Raw genomic sequence first — 22870 nt, forward strand, 5'->3', positions numbered from 1 at the left:
CCACCATTGCAGGACGAGGAGGACTAAATGCGACAACACCAGGCCGTCTTGTGGCTCGTGTCTGAAGATTGGTGCGAGATGCAGTTACGATGGAGTAGACCATTCGAGGTAAGAAGAAATCGAGCAACTGCCTGATGAAAAGATGACGAGCCTGACCTCTAGCTTTGACCCGGCAAGTTTGGCCATCATTGAAAAGTTGCATGAACTGGAACAGTCCCTCAAGCAAGGCTTCGAGCAGCTTCATGGGGGCTCAGCCCTGTCTCAGCTGGCAACGGTGGCAGCCATAGAGTCGCCAAATCATGCACTTCTTCAACATGAAGGACTGTTCGACACCAAGAACGAATCGTCCTCGCGAATGAGTGTCGAAGGCATACTAACATGGGGCCCCTTTGAAGAGATACATCCCAACTTGAACCTCACCCACTTACTATCTGCACAGGACGAGCCTGATGCGGTCCAGCCTCCTACTGCATCCTTTGATGGTGGTGACGAGCAGGAACTGCTGCAGCGCTTCATCGATCATGTGCTCACTTTCAATCCCATCATTGACGAGGAAGTCATCAGGCAATATCTGCGAGACGTCCAATACACCGGTATGCGATGGGATGCCCAGAGCTGTGTCCTGCTTCTGATATACGCGCATGGTGCCCTCACATATGCGTCGGACTTCCAGAATCAGCCCGAATCGATCGACTTTCGACGAACGCGACAATTCATCAGATCGCAGTCTTATTTCCAAGCAGCACAAGCTCGGATGAGCCACATGCTCTGCACATCAGGCGTTCTCGAAGCTCAATGCTTCTTCTTGTCTGGCGTATACTTGATGACCACCATGCGTCCACTCGCTGCCTGGAGGATGTTTGTACAGGCTTTGACGTGCTGCCAGGTACTTCTTAGTGGTGCAGACGTAGCTGGAAAGATCGACCAACGTCAGCTTGGACTTCAGCAGAGCCTGTATTGGACGTGCTTCAAGTCCGAGCTCGAGCTTCGACTTGAGCTCAACATCACCAAGAATCCAGTGTTCGATCTCTCCTACCCCGACTTCTATCCTTCACCACCTCGAGCACTGCATGCAAACAAAGAGGTGGTCTGGTACTATTATCTGGCCGAGATTGCTCTCAGGCGTCTGGGCAACCGCGTTCTCAACACCTTCCACAAGAACAAACCCATCGTAACCTCATCTGTGGCCGTCAGTATGGTGCAGAACTTTGAGAATCAGGCAGCAAACTGGCTTTCGTCGCTTCCAGCGGCATTGCGGCCCGAATCGACCAATGCACCCGATGGTGACACGCGCCTTGAAACTGTCCTCCGCTACATCCTCAATGGGCATCTGATCGATTGTTACGAGATGATGTATCATCACTTCCTTGCTCACTTCTTCGAGGAAGACACGCCCTCAACATCTCCGGCGATCGAAGGATACGCAAGCAAGGCGCTGCAGATCTGCGTGCAGCGCATCCAGTCAGATTCCTTTGGCTTCCACAGAAGACATCACGGCACATGGCTGATGTTGAGGTCCTGCACAAGAAGTTCTCTGGTTCTCCTTGCAGCCAGTCGCAACCCACATTTGCATGGCTTGCTGCCTCAGGCATGGAAGGACTCGATCGATCGGGTCAAGGGCCTGCTGCGTTTCTGGCAGCTCGAAAGTCAGGATGCAGCCAACAGGCTGAGCATCATGGAGCACATGACTTGACATACGTTCAACAATGGCTGCACAAGCACGATACAACCCAGTGCGCACACGTCCTGGCGTAGGATCGTTGAGCATTGACACGTGGTATACATGTTCCACTGATGGCGCACATGTTTGCGCCGCGGCCCGATGCACCATGTATGCTGCCATGTGAGGAAAATTCAGCATTCGCCACGGAGGAGCGCGCCCCCTGCGAGCAATACGAAATACGTCGTGGGCAACGTGAAGCACCGACAGGTCTTATCTTATGCAGCGTGTTGTGCTTGCATCATAAGCGATCTGCACCCGGCGATATCATGCCGCATCGGGAGAGCCGAGTTCAAAAATTTTCAGCCGCGATGGTGGCGTTACGGCGAGATTTCACTTGGCGTCTCCTGACACGGCGTTGCAGCACCAATTCCCGCTCTGGAACTTGGAAAGATTTCGTATGTGCCTTGTCACCGATACCGAAGAGCCGAGGCATCGCAGCTATCTTCGTCTTCAGGGCTGGAGCTTGGTGAAGCTTGACGACAGGTCTTCAGCACAATGGCGTCACCTCATTCGCCCGGAAACGCCGTACACCTGCGCCGAATCTCCACCGGAGGAGACCACGTTCACCTACGGCCCTGTTAATCAACGTGGCTCGGTCCCGAGACTGGGCAAATTCCTTCAGTGGAACTCAGTTGTTGTTGTCCATTTGCCGTCAACATCGCCTTGAAATATCCCGCGCCTGCCCTGCTTGAGAGGGATGGGTGTTCTGATCCTTCTCGCCTCGCCTAGCAAACCTCGTGATCTATCGTTTCCCGCTGACTCGACCTCGACAAAATGTCCGCCGAGAAGCAGGAGATTTCGTCGGCTAAACGGTCGATGTCGCTCTTCCGTCTTGTTTTCGATCAGCAAAGAATTACCCGCGAGGTCGAGACTCACCAATATGACGGGTCAGGCACGAAGGAGGATCCTTACGTTGTTACATGGACACCCAACGATGCCGGCAACCCTATGACCTGGAGCAAAGGCTTCAAATGGATTGTTACCACTATCGCCGCGTTCGAGTGCTTGGCCATGGCATTCACATCAAGCGTATACAGTGGCACCATCCGCGAGCTCCGTGCGGATCTCACGACCAGCACCGATCTCCTTACTGCCGGTCTGTCGTTATATGTCTTGGGTTTTGCAGTTGGACCGCTTCTCTGGGCACCGCTTTCCGAGCTCTACGGTCGCCAAATCATCTTCCTCATCAGCTTCACTGGATTCACCGCTTTCAATGCGGGCTGCATCGCGGCCCAGAATATTGGGCAGCTGCTGGTCCTGCGCTTCTTTGCCGGCGCTTTCGGTTCTTCACCGCTCACCAATGCTGGTGGTGTCATCGCCGACATTTTCAATGTTTCCGAGCGAGGTCTCGCAATGGCTATCTTCTCACTAGCACCATCCATGGGGCCATGTTTGAGTCCGATCATCGGTGGCTTTACCGGTGAAAATGTAGGCTGGCGCTGGGTCATGGCAGTGGCGACGATATTCTCTGGCGTGCTCCTGGTTTTGGGAGCGCTGCTCGTCCCAGAGACCTACGCGGTTGTTCTGCTCCGGAAGCGTGCTGCCGGATTATCAGCGCGAACAGGAAAGGTCTACAAGACAAAGATCGAGATCGACAATGGCACGATCGCCGTGGCCACCATCATCAAGACCTCCTTGATTCGCCCATGGGTTCTGCTCTTCCTCGAACCAATAGTGTTCGTCCTTAGCATTTACATTGCTATCGTGTACGGCACACTATATCTCCTCTTCGGCGCCTTCCCCATTGTGTTCCAACAAACTCGCGGATGGTCTGAAGGTATCGGAGCCTTGCCTTTCCTTGGCGTTGCCGTTGGCATGATTGTGGCCACCATCTTCATTGGCGTTACTGCCCCTCTTTATGAGCGCGCTGCTAAGCGGCACGGTGGTATAGCACCACCCGAGGAACGTCTCGTTGTCGCTATGGTTGGTGCCATCGCAGTTCCAGTGGGCATGTTCTGGTTTGCCTGGACGAACTCTCCGGACATTCACTGGATCAGTCCAGTCATCGCGGGCGGATTCTTCGGATTTGGCCTTGTCTTGATCTTCTTGGCCATCACTAATTACCTAATCGACGCTTACACGATCTTCGCTGCCTCTGTGCTAGCGGCCAACTCGCTGCTGCGATCTGCTTTTGGCGCCGCGTTTCCGATGTTCACCAGCTACATGTACCGGGACTTGGGCATTCACTGGGCAAGTTCAGTGCCGGCATTCTTGGCCCTGGCTTGCCTTCCGGCCCCGTTCATTCTCTACAAGTACGGCGCCGCCATCCGCAAGCGCTGCACCTATTCCGCACAGGCTGAGCGTGCCATGGCAGAGCTGCGACAAAAGGCTGCTGTCGGCGCCGACAAGGACATCACCGATGATGGTTCCGACGTCCATGACGTGGAGAAGCGAGACTTTGCGCAACGTCAGCAATCCCAGACATCTGCGAGCGCCGGCTCCGATGCGCCCACCGAGACGAATGCACCACGTTTCGAGCCTATCAGGCCCGCGACCATGGATCGGCGACGTTCCGGCTCGCTATCGCTGGTCCGCACACGCTCGCTTGCCGAAGCTGCCGAGTATGATGCGAACCCGTTCGACATTGATCGTGTGAACACCAACACGAGCATTAGGGGCATCGTCAAGTCCTAAGTCTTGAGGATCGGCTTGAAGGATTGAAGATTGACTGCCACGGCGGGGTACCTGCACGAATGTATGAACATAAGACTCTTATTAGACTCATAGAATGTACAAATAATACAAAGGCCCAAAAGTGGCATCTCGGGAAGGTTTACCATCTACACACTGTCGATTTCGGCCACTGCCAGATCCAAACTAGCTAGCTAGATGGGGGCAATCGATGGAGCTACTGTACCAACGGCCTTGGCCTTTGCTATTGGGGCGTGAACGTGGAAGGACCTATGGAGCTCAACTAGCTTATAGCCTCATCACTCGTCCGCAGTCAAGACAAAGCGCCAATACATCGCACCCGCGGGGGGTTTTCCAGCGACAGCGCATGATTTCCCCTCTGGCCCCCCTCAACCGCCAGTCATTCAAAGTTCTGCTCCATTGGTCGTAATGACAGCCCAGGTCGTCTCGGTCGTCACAATCTTCGCAAGCGCGCAGGTGTGACACCGGGGGGGGAGAAGACGGTGCTCTCGCCGATACATAGGACAGCTGAGGAGTCGCTCGAAGTAGGACACTACCAGCGAAAGCGCTTTTCCTTCAGATACGTCGTGAGATTGTCCAGTGAGTGCAGGAGTGTGGCATTGCATGCCAACGTAGCTGACGACTCGCCGACAGCTGTGAACTCGATTCCAATTAGGTATTGAATCCTTGAGGGAATGTGGCGATGCCCGACTTCGATTGCATCTTGGTATCGAGTTGCGGATGGAGTTTGTCCCTAAGTTCCAGTGCCAGACACCAATAATCTAGCGCATGTGGCGCATCGGTAGCCTGCGTTGTGAACGTCGGAGGGGACATTGTCTTCTCTTTGGCCGCAGATGGCGGCGTAGCTGTTCAGTCGCTGAGGCATCGGACTGCTGGCGATATAGGGCAGACATGAGACCCGTTGCCGAGCAGTTCTCTTCCAAACAGAGAGGATGACTGAATCTGGGCAACACCTTAATGGTTGATGTCTCAATTGCTTCAGCACAATGGCATGATAAGCACCCCGGTAGGCGCATCTCTCAACAACGCCACCAATCAAGCCGATCATGCAGACTGTGCCTCCCATAGTGGGGGTGCGAAGCTCTGATTTCGACTGGTTCAACTCATGCCACGCAGAGAGAAGCAGCATAGGTAGAGAAGTGCCCGGGGAGGATGTAGCTTCCTGCATAAGAGATGGCGGTCCCGATATGGCGGTAGATATGCAAATTACACTTCCCACATAGGTAGGTTGACTGAAGCTGGCTTTACATTTCGAGCTCCCGCTTCGACGAGAGAATGATGCCTCTCGGGAGTACGACAGACGATAGAGGCGTCCGCGACAAATCACGACAGTCGCAAGGCGGTCTGGTCGGGCGTGTCGTCTTCGTCCTCGGGCATCTCCGCGAGCTCATTCTGGAGCCTTACCATGACTTGCGAAGCTCTATATGGCGATTTGGGTGGGATCGGAGGCCGGCCTTGGGTATCTGCAGGTGCAACCGGGGTGGTCGGACGCTCCTCCTCGACAGACCGTGTCATGCGGTGGCTAGCATGTCGTTTCGGGAGCATCGGTCGGACAACGGTAGCTTCGACGCCGCCATCGACACTGATCTCAGTGAAGCTTCCCTCGCTACCTTCACTGTTTGGAGTGCTCACGGCCGAGGAGTCGTCTGAGCCTGAATACCTGATGGCTAGAATTCCTGACGAGGTATCCAGAGCCGGTTGCATAGTGGTTGTGTTTGGGCGGTGAGGCTGCCTCCGGGAAGATTTTCTCCTAAGGTCGAACCCAATGTTATGAGACCACAAATCGATTATCGAGGCCATGCTGCTCTGCTTTCAGTGTAAAAGCGTTGGAGATATTGAGCGCTAGTGAGGTGTTCAGTGTAGGCGTCGGCGAGCTCAGAAAATGCCGGGCCTACGTGGCAGTCAGCATGTGCAATATATGAGCGGAGTCCGAGACCCTGACAGGTCCCGGCAACCCAGCGGGACTTTCGGCTGAACAGGCAGTTTCTGGAAGGCCGTTAGGAAGCCGAGGCGAGGATTCTTCGAATCTTGTGGTGAGCTGATGTCTGCCCGATTGGACGATTGTGCAGCCCAACGTTGCAGGTCAGGGACCCGCCAACAGCTGATTCGTGCAGCAGGGTCACACCGCAGAAGAACTTCAGCAGCTTACTTTTTCGGCAGAATAAGGACGGCCGGCTGAGTTTGGCGCGGCGAACAAAGTTCAACATCTTTCAGGCACAGAGGCACCGCGTTTTTGGTGGCCTCACACCGCCGTACACACCGGTTAGGCTGGTGCTGCAAAGGGCCATACATGTACTACGAACATTATGTTGTTGGTACAGCTACCTGGTTCCGAAGTCCGCTACGCGCTTTCGCATTCCTCCTATTCGTCATCAAGCGCATCCGGTGCTCGCATTCCCATGTTGAAATAGACCGCCTTGGTTTCGGTGTAATTCTCCAGCGCCGCCTCACCACATTCTCGGCCAACGCCTGACTCTAGCATGGGGTTAGCAGCGCAGTGCCACCATAATGATGTGCCTCACCTTTGTAGCCTCCAAAGGGCACCGACCAGTGGACAAAATTATACATATTGACCCACGTCGTGCCTGCCTGTAACGCGCTGGTCACCCGGATTGCCCGCTCGTAGTCCTTGGTATGAATCCCAGCTGCCAGGCCATACGTCGTATCATTCGCCATCTTGACGACCTCGTCTTCGTCCTCGAACTTGGCAATTGCTACCACGGGCCCAAAAATCTCTTCTCTCATGATCTTCATATTGGCTGTGACATCAGTGAAGATAGTAGGCTCGATGAAGTAACCAGAACTCTCGCCCTTGATAGCATTTCCCCCCAGGTGAACAGTCGCACCTTCACTCTTGCCAGACTCGATATACCCTAGGATTTTGTCGTACTGCATCTTTGAGTTTTGCGGACCCTGGTCATTGTTCTTGTCAAAGTTGTCGCCGACACGCATCTTCTTCAGGCGCGCTGTGTAGGCGGCAAGGAACTCGTCGTACACGTCCTCATGCACGTAGATACGCGTCCCAGCATGGCAGGTCTGACCATAATTCATGTTGACTAATCCAGTAGGAGAGCATCAATCAGTAACGGTACCCGATAACAAGGGAAAGGTCGGATGCAAAGAAGAACAGTGGTGTAGAGCGGACCCGACAAATGCAATTCGCCAATGCCGGGTTAACAGGGTCTATCCAACTTACTGCCCCAAACGGACCACTCGACAGCTCGTTTGATGTCGGCGTCCGGAAATACGATATTCTGCGAAAGCGTTAACGGTATTTCGACTCCTGGGGCGGCGAGCTTGTCGGCCACGGTGCATCGAGAACACGTACAGGACTCTTGCCGCCTAGCTCAAGTGTGACCTTCTTGAGGTTCGAGCTTGCAGCAGCCTTAAGAATAGATCGTCCGGTGACCGTCGACCCAGTGAAGGCAACCTTGTCGATGCCCATATGACTTGCGATGGCAGCACCGGCGTTCTTGCCATAACCAGAGATCAGGTTGATGGCTCCGGCAGGAAATCCTGCTTCCTTGATCAAGTTACACATGTACAGAGCATTTAAAGGTGTAGCCTCTGCAGACTTGATCACCACAGTGTTGCCACAGGCGAAAGCGGGTGCGATCTTCCAAGTGAACATGAGAAGAGGAAAGCTGTGAAGGTGAGTGTACGGGTCTCAACCCACACATGAACCAGACTTACTTCCAAGGTATAATCTGGCCACACACTCCAACGGGTTCTCGCTTGGTATATGCAAAGGTTTTCGGAATGTTGAACGAGCTCGTGCCGAGGATTTTGTCGGCCCAACCAGCGTAGTATCTGAGTGTGCCGATGGAGGCGGGGATATCCAGAGCAGAAGCTTGTTTGTAAGTCTTGCCGGTGTCCAACATCTCGATGGCGATGAGATTGTCCTTGTGCTCTTCCATGAGGTCGGCGAGCTTGTTCAACATGGCGCCGCGCTCCATCGGATTCATTTCCCTGTACTGAGCTGAATTGAAGGTCTCACGAGCTTTCTTCACTGCAAGGTCAACATCTTCTGCGCGGCCTTCCTGGACTTGAATAATCTCCTTGCCGGTAGCGGGATTTTCAATAGAAAACGTGGTTTTTGCAACCGATTCAACCCATTCGTTGCCGATGAAGAGTCCAGTCGGAATCGAGATCTCCTTGTCGCCAGCTTTCACAGTCTTAAGAGTGGCCATGTTGAACTTGATGTATGCGGCGGACGCTTTGTATCATCTGTTACGCGGCAAGTATTTTCGGGAGCAGATGGCATCTTGTGATTGAGCCATCTCAGATAAGTATTTTACGCCTTCATAGTCGTTACAGCGGAAGGTCAGGGACTGTCGATGACGTACACGACCGATGTCGCAGATTCTAGTCAGTCCGCAAGTGACAGCATTATCAGCATGGACTCAGAGGAGGAAGTGCATTTTGAGTTTCACCCCGCATCAAATACATGTTCGAGACCTTTCGAAAGGCCATAATCGAATCACATAACAGGGGGCATTTTCGTGATGCGTCCGATTGCTCTCCGGCTGTTGTTTTCTCCCATTGACACGGACCAACATTGCCAGCATTTGACTACGAAGCAGCGTTCGAGGCCTCGTAGCTTTATGCCAGAAAAGCCCCGCCCCCCCTGCCATCTATACTGAGTCCACGGCGGAGTGGCTCCATTCAGGTTTCATGTCAGAACTGCGGTCCACCCCACTGGCTTCTGCTTTGAGCCTACTTGATTGTAATGACTGGCGAATCTGCGTCTTATGTCGTTCGTCCTCTTCCCCTGTATGGTCGTTGAATACGGCGTCCATCTCCTCCAAAGATCGCTGCTTCGTCTCTGGTGCTAGAAACAGTGCCCACAGGAAGCTGAGGACACAGAACACAGCAAAGAAGACGTAAGTGCCGTAGCCGATGTTCTGTATCATCGGCGGGGTCACAAGTCCAATAACAAAATTGAAGAACCATTGGCATGCTTGGGAGAAGGCGGTGCCTTTTGAACGGAGCGACGAAGGGAAGATTTCTGCCGGCTGCGACCAGGGTATAGGTCCCCAGGAGATTCCAAAGGCGATCATATACCACCCTAGGACAGGAATGTTAGTCCAAGCCAGAAGATAGCTTTCTTCCGAGTCCTATAACTTACAGATAAACGCCACCCCGACCCAGCCTTGAGCTGCGTGCGCCGGCCAGGAGTCTGAATACAGCCCGACCTCGATGGACAGACATAGCTGTGATGCTAGCATGCCAATCGCTCCAAACATGAGTAGCGGTCGGCGGCCCACTCGATCCATGAGCGGGATACTTGCGGTGACACCAACGAGCTGAATGATGTTCATGATACCAGACATGAGGAGCGAACGCTCATAGCTCAGTCCGATGCTCGAGAATATCGTAGGAGCGTAATAGATTACTGTTCAGTGAACTCAGCTTCCGAGACCAAGACAAGAATAGGAAACTTACGGGCGTTGATGCCAACGAACTGCTGGAAGAACACTAGCGCAACACCTGCCGCTGTTCGCTTTCGTGCCCCCTTCTTAAACAAATCAAGAAATCCCGCGAGGTCTTTATGGATAGGTATCTCCTGGCTACGGTCCTTGGAAACTTGGTGTCGCGAGGCCATGATATTGCGCTGAAATTGAGCCTCGACCTGAATATCGAGCAACTCGGTCTGAACCATTGGATCGCTAATTGGAAGTCCACGCAGCTTACCGAGAACAGCTAGAGCTTGTTCGTCCCGACCCTTCTGGCAGAGCCAACGTGGCGAGAACGGCATCCATATCGCGGCAACGGCAAGATAGAGTGCCGGCCCGATCTGTAGGAGGAAAGGGAGACGAAAAGACCATTCGGAGTCGATATAACGTGTGCCATAGGTGATCCAGAAAGCTTGTGATATTTGATCAGGGTGTGGAAATGTAAAGTCAGGAGCAAGCCAGTTACCTGTGATGGCGCCAACAACGATGAACCATTCTTCCAGCACGAGGAGACTCCCACGTATTTCAGCAGGGCTGATTTCGCCCATGTAAACAGCTGAAGCATTTGTAAGCTTGGGGTGCGCGCACTTGTTTGCATGACTCACGAGCTACCATGGCAAGCATTCCCACACCGAAGCCACCTATGAAACGACCTACAGTCAGTGCAGCATAGTTGGGAGCCGCGGTCTGGATGACGGCACCGATCTGTCAGTTGTGTCAGCAAGATCAGAGTTGACTCCGGACTGTATTTACCACGAAGATAGCCACACCGACTTGCATTGCGCGGCGGCGGGAGAACTTGTCCGCCACCCATGAGTTGGTGAGGGCACCTAGAACGCCGCCTAATTCGAGCATGGATGTAGCGAGGCCCTTCCAGAAGCCGGCATTTGACGTCACGCTCTCATCAATCTCTGTGAATCGGGTGAGAAAGGCTGGCATAACTAAGATGACTGAGACGACACCCTGGTCTGTCTATTGTTAACTCCAGGAAATGAGGTGCACACGTCCACCAGAGCCACTGAGACTTACCATATCCGAAAGAAAATCCACCAATGGCTGCGGTCAAGCAGCACATGAGAACATAGGGATTCTTCATCATGCCGAGTAGCCCTGCCGAAGACAATGAGCCGCAGTCTTCCCACAGTGTGAGACCTTCTCACCTGGTTTGACTCGAGCCTGATACATTACACCAGTTTCATTGGTCATTGTTGCCATACTTAGAAAAGAGCTGGGGAGCTCTCAGCATGAAAACAAGCAGTAATTCGTTGTCTAGCCTCAGTAACAGGATCAAGAGGATGGCGAATACATATATGATGATCAGCAAGTCCAGAGTTGAGTTAGCGGCTCGCCATGCACACGTGGTTTTGGTGAAGCCAGATTTCTCCTCGAGCTTGCAGGAGCAACATCCGATGGAGTACGCCGAGCTCACTTGGGAGCCGACACCACCTTGTGTCAGTGGCGGGATAAAACTCTATGAAACGGCCTGGAGAACTTACGGGGGTAAGATAGTCGAAGCCAAGCCGTAAACAGACCCCGTGGGGAAACGACAGCCCGATGGACTTCGTAGGTTGGTGAGGGCGATCAGTGTCGCTTAATCGTCGCTTAATCGTCGCGTAGCTGTCGTGTAATTGTCGCGTAGCATACAAGTGTGTCGCTTGTTCTGCCAAGGACGTCGGCATCTACCCGACACCATTGTAAGGATACCGGGGGCATGAAAGGCGCACGCTGTTGTCTTGAGCGCTTGACTTGACCCCAGAGCGCAATGCGGAGCGCTAGCGTGCCACCTTGTATTTTAATAGTTGCTCAGTGATGTTGCTAAGAATACCAGACCTGCAGGGAGTGATATGGGCAAGATCCATCGCAGCCGCAGGACTGCCACTTTTGATAGGGGGTCCCTACCAAAAGGTAGTAAGAACAAATCGAGCTCTATCCGAGTATTGCATGAGCTCTAGCAAGGAGGAACGAAATACAACTATTACTGCTGCGATATGACGGTACCAACGGCTGTACTGGGAGCTGCGCTCGTCGCCGCTACGATTTTCAGGGTATTGATTCACCCTCTTGTTGTATACTTCCAAGACCCCCTTGGTCTCCGAGAATATCCAGCACCTGGCCGCGGCCTGGCAGGTGTCACGAATCTTTGGAATGCCTATCAAGTGTACCGCCTTCGCCGATATCAAATTGTGCATAAAGCTCATCTCGAGCTTGGGCCGGTGATCAGGATTCAACCCGACCATCTATCATTCAACATTCCGCAAGCAGCAGCACAGATTTACGGCCATGGATCTAAAATGCACAAAGGGGATTTCTATGAGATCTTTCGGTCTGCTGGTGGAGAAGAGAACATCGTGGGCACTCGCAGCAAGGAGGAGCATTCGAGAAAAAGGAAGATGATCTCTGCCGGCTTCGCAATGTCTAATGTTGTGCAGATGCAGGCAGACATCAGAAAGGTCATCCAAGAGTTTCTTTGCGTCCTCGACGAGCAGCCTAAATCAGTCAAACGGCCAGCGCTGAACTTGCGAGTCTGGATGAACCTCCTCACGTTCGATATCATAGGTGTGGCTGGGTACGGCGAATCTATGGATTTTGTGCGACACGGCCACGATTGGGCACCGGCACAGTCTCGAGACGGGAAATGCAATTATGCAACTCAGGCCATTGAGCCGTTTCATGAAGTGTCAGTGCTAGAGTCCATCCTTGGTCTTTGGCCTGAGTATCTCCCCACGAGCCGCAGGCTACTCTGGTGGACCAAGCCTCAACAACATGGTACTGCATTTATCGATATGTGCATCAAAAAGCTGCGGGCACGACTCGCAAGGGGACCGACGTTAGCCTACAAAGATCTGTTTGGCCACTATCTAACGGACCGGACTGGCAAAGAACATAAGCTACCTTTCGAAGAACTCGTCACTGAGAGTAATGTAAGTCATACTCGAGCAAAGACTGGTCGTCTGCTAATGAACGTGTTCCCAGGTCATTCTCAATGCTGGATCAGATACTACGGCGACAGCAATGACCAATATACTCTATCTTCTCATCAAGCATGAAGAGGTTATGAAGAAGCTGAGGCATGAACTGGATAGCGAACTGGCCCCTGATGTCCTGATTCCCGATTATGAGCAGGTAAAGGACCTTCCGTACCTCAAGGCTTGTATTGAAGAAGGTCTACGGATGCGGCCACCCTTGTCCCTTGGTCTGCCAAGAAAGACAGTAGAAGAGACAGTTATCGCTGGCCACACCATCAAAGCCGGTGTCACGGTGTCAGTGCCGACGTGGTCCTTACATCACAACCCAGAGCTCTTCCCAGATCCGGACAATTTTTGGCCCCAGAGATGGCTCGCAGCTGATGACGACAACCTCAAACGATATGTGATGCCATTCTCTCAGGGACCTCGAGCATGCCTCGGACGCAATCTTGCTTATTTGGAAATGCTTGTGATAGTTCCCACGCTGATACGCAGATACGACTTCAGCTTCCTGGACAAAGATTTCGAACTACCGGCCTTAGACCGCCACGTGGCAAATCCAGGAGACTGTCTCATCCGTGTTGCACGGCGCGAGGAATAGTCCTTGCCAGAAGTCTGGTGACTGGTCTAATGGAGGGTATTGGGGAGTGTTAAGGTGGTACATGGAGCGAAGAATGGTTGGGGCAGACGCCTCATTCCTATCATTATCCGTAATGATAGACTTAGGGAGTGTAAGAGTCACTCGGGATAGTGTGAGAGGAGCCTCAGGACGAATAGGTGTCAACTGTGTTTCTCTATGTACAACGGTTCAGTACTTGCAGGAGCAAGTCCAGAATCAACATGATCTTCCACACGAGGCGTATAGGAGTGTTATGAACCGCTCCGAACGTCGGGTCCAAACTGGGTTTAGCAGCTGGGGGAATAGTATCAGGGTCAAGGCTAGGCCAAAGTAAATGTAGGAACTGATAGTAGCAGTTGTACTACTAATGTATAGAGCGAATCAATATACGAAGTTGACTACGAGAGTCCTATCTAGTGTCGGGACAGGTCGTCCCTCTATATAGTGCTGTATAGCTTGTCTTACTCTGTGTGATCTATTGCTCTGATAACGGGAGCACCCCAGATCACAGAGTGTGTCACGTGACTCACCAACCGTCCTTTGTCCCTAGGGTATAGCTTTCTGTGGGGTCCAGTCCTCCTCTGGGTAACCTTCCTCTTGGGCACTAGTGTCCCTACAGCTACCGGCCTTAGTTAGGTTACGGATGTGATCTGTAACACTTTCCCCCTCCTGAGCCTTAGTCGTCCTTAACACCTATAAGTAAGTGAGTCCCTTCTGTTCTATATGAAATCCTTGTTTATAGCTGAACATGCCTCTAGTCTGTACTGCTAAGCTTAGCTCTACTGATCACTGAAAATGTCTTGCCGACAAGATCGACCAAACTGGTTTCCCCGCAATGGCTCCCTGCCCTTAGTGTGTTTCTTCTGGGTCCCACTGTATCGTTTGAAAGGGTGCTTTGTGTTGCTTATGCTGCTTGCGAAAGAACGTCGCTTGTGGGGGCACCTTTTCTAATGCCAAGTTCAATGCACTGGAAAACTAGAAGACCGACCTTCTCTGTAAGAAGGTTAAAGCACGTTCCTGTCTCACCAGTCTTGCCTGGGAATTGCTCTCCCTTTAAAAGGAGCACAACTCCCTTGACAAGAAACTGGACAAAATCCACAACTGCCAAGAAAAAATGATTGAGGAGGAAGCCCGAGCCCTTGAGGAGCTCGACACTTTCACCGGCGACCCTGAGCCGCTAGCTGTGATGTCCTCTCTGGATTTTGACCTTAGTTCAGAGCTGTCTAGTTGGATTTTGGCTGGTGTTAAGGAACCTCAACTACCAGACCTAGTTGTCGCTGTTTCAGGTCCTGGCGATAGTCCCTTAAAGCCTCCCGCGTAAGATTCTCCTCTGGTTCCCATGTGTTTTCTATATACTTATATCCTTTCTAGTGAATTAGATAGTGTGGCTTCCTGTCGATGAGTTGGGTTCCTATAATATAATTAATCTTGTAATATAGTTCCTGTGTTTCCTTGTGAACATATATTGGTCCTAGAGTCTTGATGTTTTGCGGTGCTTTTTCCAGTAGTGACATGTGAAACATGTTGTGTATCCTCATTTCTTTTGGAAGTCTAAGTTAATAGTTGACATTTCCTGTTCTTCTGATAACCCTAAATAGTCTGAGTTTAGTGTAATCCAGTTTAGAGCTTGGTCGCTATGTTTTTATGTTTTTTTATAGAAGGTAAACCATCTCCCCCTCTGAGAAGACTAGTCCTCCAGTTCTCTTTTTATTTGCATATTTTGTTGTTTTATCTTGAATCTCCTGTAAGTTGTCTCTAAGTAGTTGATATATTGTTTATAAGTGTGTTACTGATATTTTTGCTTTTTCTGCCACTAGCTTTATACCTAGTTCGTGGTTATAAAGTCTTGGGTGTTTTCTGTAGTTTATATAATAAGGAGAGATCCCTGTTGCTCCTACTGAATTGTTGTATACAAACTGTGCTGTTGGTAATAATTTGACCCACTTTGTTTGTTTATAGTCTAAATAGCACTGTAGATATTGTTTAAGGACTTGGTTTGTTCTTTCCATTTGTCTGTCAGTCTGTGGGTAAAATGCTATTGACAGCTTGTGTTTTGTTCCTAACTGGTCTGTTAATGATTGCCAAAATTGCGATGTGAAGAGTTTGTCTCTGTCTGATATAATTTCCTTTAGCATTCTGTGCTGTGTGAAGACTGTTTCTATAAAAATGTGAGCAAAGTCTGTTGCTGTTACTGTTTTTAAGAATAGTACAAAGTATACCCACTTTGTCAGTCTTTTGACTATTACCAGGATGCTGTTGTATTCCACTCCTATGAGGGGATGTGCGGATTTTAGCAGATCTATGATAAAGTCTATCACAATTGAGGTCTATATGTTGTCTAGTAATTCTGGGGATTGTAGTAACCCATAGGGTTTGTGTCGACTGTGTTTGGTTTGTGCGCACAAGTTGCAGTTCTTGACGTAGGTTTCTACATCCTTCCTTAGGCTGGGCCAGGTGAAGTCTCAAGTTATAAGTTTAATTGTTTTGTTAACACCTAGGTGCCCTGCTGTTTTAATATTATACCTATTACATATAACCTCCTAGTGTTGTTGTTCATTTAGTTGTATTTCTATGGCTGCCAATGTTTGAGGTTTTCTATATACTAGGCTATCTCCTTCTTACCTTAGTATTAAGGCTAGCACAGGTCTAGTTCCTTCTATATAGTCGGGTTGTCTACTTAAGGTATCAGCATGTCTGTTCTCCGTTCCTTTAACGTACGTGATTTTAAAGTTGTATACTGCAAGTATTTCCACCCACCTAACTTGCCTTCAGTTGAGTTCCTTTGTTGTGGTCTAATATAGAAGGTTTTTATGGTCAGTAAAGATCTGAACAGGTTAACTGGTCCCTTCTAGGTATACTCTCTACTCCTTTAAAGCTTCCACTATTGCCAATAGTTCCTTATTGTGGATATTATAATTTAACTCGGGTCCAGTTATCTTTCTGGACCAATAGGCTACTAGCCTGATTTTTCTATCCTCCCCTTTTTGGGTAAGGCATACGCTAACCGCGTAGTCTAAGGTGTCTATTTCAAGTATAGCTTCCTTCTCTAGGTCAAAGATAGCGAGTATTAGAGCTTTAGTTATTTTCTCCTTGATAGCCTTGAAGGCTTGCTCGTATTCTTCTGTCCAGTCAAAGCGTTGATCTTTCTTTGTGAGGTTTGTTAAAGGGGTTGTTGTGTGAGAATACCCCAAGATAAACTTGCGGTAGTAGTTAGTAAGTCCCACAAATGACTGTACTTCCTTAATATTCTGTGGCCTGGGCCATTCCTCAATAGATTGTATTTTCATAGGATCTAGAGCTAATCCTTTCTCTGAGACAAGGTAGCCGAGGAAAGCTATTTTGTGCTTGTGAAATTCGTATTTGCTAAGTTTCACCGGGAGGTGTTTCTGTCGTAGTTTCTTAAGCACCTTTCAAACTTGCTCCACATGTTTGTTATAAGTTTAAGAGAATACCAAGACGTCATTCAAGTAGACCAGGACAAAAACATCTAGGTATTCTTGTAAGGTGTTGTTAATTAGCTCTTAGAAAGAGGCGGGTGTGTTGGTTAATCTGAACAGCATGACCTGGTACTTATAGAGTCCTCACTGTGTTTTGAACACTGTCTTCCATTCTTTACCCTCTTTTATTCTAATTTAATAATAGGTGTCCCTAATATCAATTGCTGTAAACTATTTGGCACCTAGAAGTCTGTCCTGTAGTTCATCTATGCGCGGAAGTGGGTACTGGTTCTTTCAGGTGATATTGTTGAGCTTCCTGAAGTCAATACACAGTTGTAGGCTAAGTCTTTCAGGTGTATCCGCTTCTTCTTCTGGCTTGGCCTTCTCCTCTTCTGGAGGTTGTGTGTAAGAGGCCTCTCCCTCTCTCAGGATCTTAACGAAGCTCTTGTCTTCAGAGGATATATGCGCCCATGTAAACTCCTTCTTATACCATTCCTAGTAGGCCTTAGTTCCTACTAATGGTTGTTTCAATCCCTCCTGTGCTTGTACCTCTTCTGATTCAGAGAGGTTACCCACTTTTTTAGTAGTGCTCACACCAGTGTCAGCCTTTTTTCCTGGTGTACCAGCTGTTTGTTTGCTTATTATATACAGTCGTTAGGTTAGGGTCCCACAGTCTTTCACCTGATGTCCGGATTTTCCACAACTAAAGCACAGGTTGTCTTGTCTACATTTCTCCCATTTGTCTCTACCCAGGATCCTTCTGTTACCGCGGCCTCTAGGTCATGAGGATTGTCCAGCTTATATTACAGAGAGATCTATTAGGTCCCCTCAATTGTAAGCACGATTCTTCCTTCCCCTATATCCGCTGAATAGAACCTTTCCAGGGTGTCACTGTTCTATCCTGAGCTTGTAGAGTTGGTTGTCCACCTTAATGGCCTTGTCTACCACTTTAATCAGAGTTGTGGGTAGCGGTACAGCTATTTTAGCTTTAACCTCTATCTTTAATCCCTAGTAGAACATATCCCATAAAGCTTCATCTTTATCCCAGTCTAGGTATAAGGCCACTTGCTGGAATATAGAATAGTAGGCAGATATAGATCTAGTTTGCCTGAGCTGATGTATTTCTCTAGTAGCAGTCCTTTCTTTATTTGCTGTACTGAAGATCACCTTCATTTCTCTTTTAAACTCCTTAAAAGAATTAATGAGCCTCTTAGTCTTTTCTTTAGCCCTGTTTGTGTTCTCATAGTGGTCGCTGAGAAAGGGTTTAAACTAGGCAAAAGCTGCTCCTTTAAGATAGGCTGTAGTGTAGATAACTTTCAGTCAGTTGCTGGTAAACTATCCTTAGTTAAGGTCAAAGGCCATATAAAGTTAGATCAAGTAAGCTCAGAGCTGAGAGCGTTGCCCAGTAAAGGGTTCTACTCTGGCCTTGAGCTTACTATCTCCTTCTGACTGGACTAAGGTACTGAGGCTAGAAGTAGCCTTAGTAGTATTACCTCTCTTTCCCAAGATAGATCCGGATGGGGATGGGGATTAAACGCTAGACATGATTGATACTATCTATTGCAGGGTAGTTAAAGTGTTATGAACCGCTCTGAACGTCGGGTCCAAACTGGGTTTAGCAGCTAGGGGAATAGTATCAGGGTCAAGGCTAGGCTAAAGTAAATGTAGGAACTGATAGTAGCAGTTGTACTACTAATGTATAGAGTGAATCAATATATAAAGTTGACTACAAGAGTCCTATCTAGTGTTGGGACAGGTTATCCCTCTATATAGTGCTGTATAGCTTGTCTTGCTCTGTGTGATCTGTTGCTCTGATAATGGGAGTACCCCAGATCACAGAGTGTGTCACGTGACTCACCAACTGTCCTTTGTCCCTAGGGTATGGCTTTCTATAGGGTCCAGTCCTCCTCCGGGTAACCTTCCTCTTGGGCACTAGCGTCCCTACGGCCACCGGCCTTAGTCAGGTTGCGGACGTGATCCGTAACAAGGAGATTGTTTGCCAAGTGTCTTGACCCCTAAGACCTTAGAGTCCTTGGCAATAGAGGGCCGTGGCGCCTTATTACCTTGTCTAGCCTCAGTAATCATGACAACTACCCTCCCTCTAAAGGCTAATTAACTTGATCAGTCCAGTGTCTATCTCTTGTCTTGTTTTCTAATTCTTGTAGCTCTTATATAGGTTATATAAGGAATAATAGTTGCGGGATACAGTAGTAGAGTTATTGTTCTTATTACTATAGGCCATTCTTATAGGTTAGTTGTAAGGCTGCTGGTATTACTGCATAACCCTCGCGGCCACATAAGTTGTGTTACTATATTGGACGCATTGCTATATACCCTCCTGGTTTGTATGTTTTTTTTTTCTTTTCACTTGCGAATTCTAATTCTTCTCTCTTTCTTCTCTTTATTCACAACATCAAGATAAGTTCTACTCCCCATTCTTTTTATTGCGAATTGCGCTGACCTTAGCAGGTATTCTAATATATAGAGATTGTGTAGGCCCCGCTCCTTTAGGGGCCACTTTACCTTATTACAAGTGTATCAGCATAGTGTAAGTGTTCCTTCCAGGACCTTAAGTGTTACTAATAGTCTACAGTTGGTTAGACTTGAGGTCATTCCTTAAGAGCCCCTATAATCCCTAGGGGTTACTTAAATATTACTACTATTAATACCACAGTAAACAGGATTATTAAATTGTATATATCCTGCTTCCCTTCACTCTCCTCCGATCCTTATATAATTTATATGGTACCTAGAAAGATAGGAATAATAGAATTTAGATCCTAACAAATCTTTAAGTCTCTACTAGCCTATTATTTACCCTTATTTATAAGGTGAATAAGGCCTATAGTAGAATTAATAGTCTATCTATAGACTCTTAGGCCTAGTTGTTATCCTGAGCTTATAAGCTAGATAGTACTATTAAGTATAAAGTAGGCTATCTTATAAGGGTAGTAGCAAGAAGTAAGGAGCTACATTCTATAGATATCCACCCCTTCTCTATTCCTATACTTAATAAGGCAGCCTTTAAGTCTTGTTTCCCCTCTATACCCCCTGCTAATACTCCTAGCCCTAAGTCTATAGATAATAACAAGATTTAGGATACTCTAGACCCCCCTTCCCCCTTACCTATTATTAAGGAGGAGTCTAATAAGATAGAGTTAGAAGGCTCTATCTTTAAGGGCTTCTCTAATAAAGATACAGTAATAGTAGAAGGGGAGGAAGCTGTATAGTAGTCTTCTCCTTCCTCCTCTCCTTCTCCTCCCCCCTTCCCTCCCCTAGTGGTAGAAACCACTTATAATCTCTTAATAAGGGAGATAGAGTGGTTTTACCACTAGGTTTAAAATCCTACTACTAACTTTTTATAGTTATTTCCTTGGTCCTAAGGAGGCTAGGAGTTTTATCTCTCTTATCTCTAGGCTAAGGTAAGTATGTAATTGTTACGAATCACGTCCGCAACATGACCAAGGCTAGCGGCCGCAGGGACACTAGGGCCCAAGGGGAAGGTTACCCAGAGGAGGACTGGACCCCACGGAAAGCCATACTATAGGGGCAAAAGGACAGTTAGTGAGTCACATGACACACTCTATGATCTAGGGTACTCCTGTTATTAAAGCAACAGATCACACGGAGCAAGACAAGCTACACAGCACTATATAGAGGGACAACCTGTCCTGACACTAGATAGGACTTTTGTAGTTAACTTTATATGTTAATTTACTCTATACACTAGTAGTATAACTACTACTATTAGTTCCTATATTTACTTTAGCCTAGCCTTAACCCTGATACTATTTACCTAGCTACTAAACCCAGTTTGGACCTAATATTTAGAGTAGTTTATAACACTTTGACTACCCTGTAATGGATAGTATTAATTATATCTAGTATTTAATCCCTATCCCTATCTAGATCTATCTTAGGAAAGAGAGATAGTACTACTAAGGCTACTCCTAGTCTTAGTACCTTAGTCTAGTCAGAAGGAGATAGTAAGCTTAAGGCCAGGGTGGAACCCTTTACCAGGTAACGCTCTCAGCTCTAAGCTTACTTGATCCAACTCTATATAGCCTTTAACCTTAACCAAGGATAGTTTACCAGCAACTAACTGAAGGTTATCTATACTACAGCCTATCTTAAAGGAGCAGCTTTTACCTGGTTTAAACCCTTTCTTAACAACCACTATAAGAATATAAATAGGGCTAAAGAAAAGACCAAGAGGCTTATTAACTCTTTTAAGGAATTTAAGAGAGAAATAAAGGTAATCTTCAGTACAGCTAATAAAGAAAGAACTACTGCTAGAGAGATATATTAGCTTAGGTAAACTAGATCTATATCTATCTACTATTCTATATTCCAGTAAGTAGCCTTACACCTAGACTAGGATAAAGATAAAGCTTTACAGGATATGTTCTACCAGGGATTGAAGATAGAGGTTAAAGCTAAAATAGCTGTGTCACTACCTATAACTTTGATTAAAGTGATAGACAAGGCTATTAAGGTAGATAACTAACTCTACAAGCTCCAGATAGAACAGTAATATCCTAGAAAGGTTCTATTTAGTAGATATAGAGGAAGGAAGAATTGTACTTATAATTAAGGGGACCTAATAGATCTTTCTATAATACAAGCTAGACAGTCCTTACAACCTAGAGGCCACAGTAACAGTAGGATCCTGGGTAGAGATAAACAGGAGAAACATAGATAAGACAACCTATACTTCAGTTATAGAAAATCCAGACATCAGGTGAAAGACTATAGGACCCTAACCTAACAACTGTATATAATAAGTAAATAAACAGCCAGTATACTAGGAAAAAAGGCTAACACTAGTGTAAGCACTACTAAAAAAGCAGGTAACCTCTCTAAATCAGAAGAGGTACAAGCACAGGAGGGATTAAAATAACTATTAGTAGGAACTAAGGCCTACTAGGAATAGTACAAGAAGGAGTTTATATAGGCGTATATATCCTCTAAAGACAAGAGCTTTATTAAGATCCTGAGAGAGAGAGAGGCCTCTTACACACAACCTCTAGAAAAGGAGAAGGCTAAACCAGAAAAAGAAGCGGATATACCTAAGAGACTCAGCCATTTCTAGAAGAAAGCTATTCAACTAGCAGAGAAATATAACTACTATACCAGAAAATTATAGATAACCTATTAGTATAACCAATACTTGGCTTATAGGAGCGAGAAGAAAGAGTTAAGGTAGTACCCTAGGGGAACTAAGAATAAATATTAATACTAAGACCTGGCTAACTAGGTAAGAGACCTCTAATAGGGAGAGTCTAAAGAAGGTGCGCAGGATCCCTATAATATATATATAGAGGATAAGGAAACCATACACAATCTTTCTATAATAAGCTAAAAGGTACCTAAAGGAAAGTAACCTAAAGAGAGGGACTCTCCCTTAGTGATCCTTAATACAGGACCTTTCTATATTATAGTAGCTACTAAACAGTAGGGATTAACTATAGGATAAGGTAGGGAAAAATACCCTACCTATTTTCTAACAGGAGGAAGGATAGAGACATAATAACCTATAGTAATAAGGGTGTGCCCTGACTATAAGTGTCCTAAATATCTAACTATTTATATATATAATGTAATAGGACAGTTAATATACTCCCTAGAGGAACAAGGGTTAATAAGCCTATATATAATAGCTAAACAACAACTAACTATATTACTATACTTCTAAGATAAAGAAATAATAAGTAAGGAAGAGTTAAGTAATAAATTAGATTGGGAAGACTAGACATATAATAGTGAGCTCCCTAAAGCCCTAAATAAAGACCAAGCCTCTAAAGCTAAACTATAGATAGTCACTTATATTACACCAGGATTAGTTAGGCTTGTCACTAATTAATAGGAAAAGAAGAGGTGTATAGGAGATTATTTAATTGATACCTAGCACATATATATTACATACACATTAAAAGCAAGCCTAAAGAGGGATGTTAGGGTATTTCACTTGAAAATATATAAGGATAAATAGTGTAAAAACAAGGATAACCTATATA

General features: G+C 47.5%; 5 protein-coding genes across 5 annotated transcripts; 3 read left to right on the forward strand and 2 right to left on the reverse strand.

Annotated features, from left to right (window-relative positions):
• Nucleotides 1-142: 142 nt before the first annotated feature.
• Nucleotides 143-1693, forward strand: HMPREF1541_10861 (uncharacterized protein; the record flags this gene model as incomplete). Its single annotated transcript, XM_008715530.1, has 1 exon — nt 143-1693. The coding sequence occupies one exon, from the start codon at nt 143-145 to the stop codon at nt 1691-1693; it is 1551 nt and encodes a 516-aa protein (XP_008713752.1).
• Nucleotides 1694-2497: 804 nt separating this feature from the next.
• HMPREF1541_10862 (uncharacterized protein) lies at nt 2498-4357 on the forward strand (the record flags this gene model as incomplete). Its single annotated transcript, XM_008715531.1, has 1 exon — nt 2498-4357. The coding sequence occupies one exon, from the start codon at nt 2498-2500 to the stop codon at nt 4355-4357; it is 1860 nt and encodes a 619-aa protein (XP_008713753.1).
• A 2380-nt stretch (nt 4358-6737) lies between these two features.
• Nucleotides 6738-8565, reverse strand: HMPREF1541_10863 (uncharacterized protein; the record flags this gene model as incomplete). Its single annotated transcript, XM_008715532.1, has 5 exons — nt 6738-6850; nt 6898-7431; nt 7572-7629; nt 7704-8019; nt 8069-8565. The coding sequence occupies 5 exons, from the start codon at nt 8563-8565 to the stop codon at nt 6738-6740; spliced, it is 1518 nt and encodes a 505-aa protein (XP_008713754.1).
• A 444-nt stretch (nt 8566-9009) lies between these two features.
• On the reverse strand, nt 9010-10927 carry HMPREF1541_10864 (uncharacterized protein; the record flags this gene model as incomplete). Its single annotated transcript, XM_008715533.1, has 7 exons — nt 9010-9443; nt 9504-9770; nt 9821-10243; nt 10298-10387; nt 10437-10536; nt 10585-10799; nt 10861-10927. The coding sequence occupies 7 exons, from the start codon at nt 10925-10927 to the stop codon at nt 9010-9012; spliced, it is 1596 nt and encodes a 531-aa protein (XP_008713755.1).
• An 892-nt stretch (nt 10928-11819) lies between these two features.
• HMPREF1541_10865 (uncharacterized protein) lies at nt 11820-13398 on the forward strand (the record flags this gene model as incomplete). The annotated part of the gene is made up of 2 exons (XM_008715534.1): nt 11820-12752; nt 12805-13398. The coding sequence occupies 2 exons, from the start codon at nt 11820-11822 to the stop codon at nt 13396-13398; spliced, it is 1527 nt and encodes a 508-aa protein (XP_008713756.1).
• Nucleotides 13399-22870: the final 9472 nt, after the last annotated feature.

Source organism: Cyphellophora europaea (assembly GCF_000365145.1).
Source record: "Cyphellophora europaea CBS 101466 unplaced genomic scaffold supercont1.15, whole genome shotgun sequence".
NCBI lineage: Eukaryota > Fungi > Ascomycota > Eurotiomycetes > Chaetothyriales > Cyphellophoraceae > Cyphellophora > Cyphellophora europaea.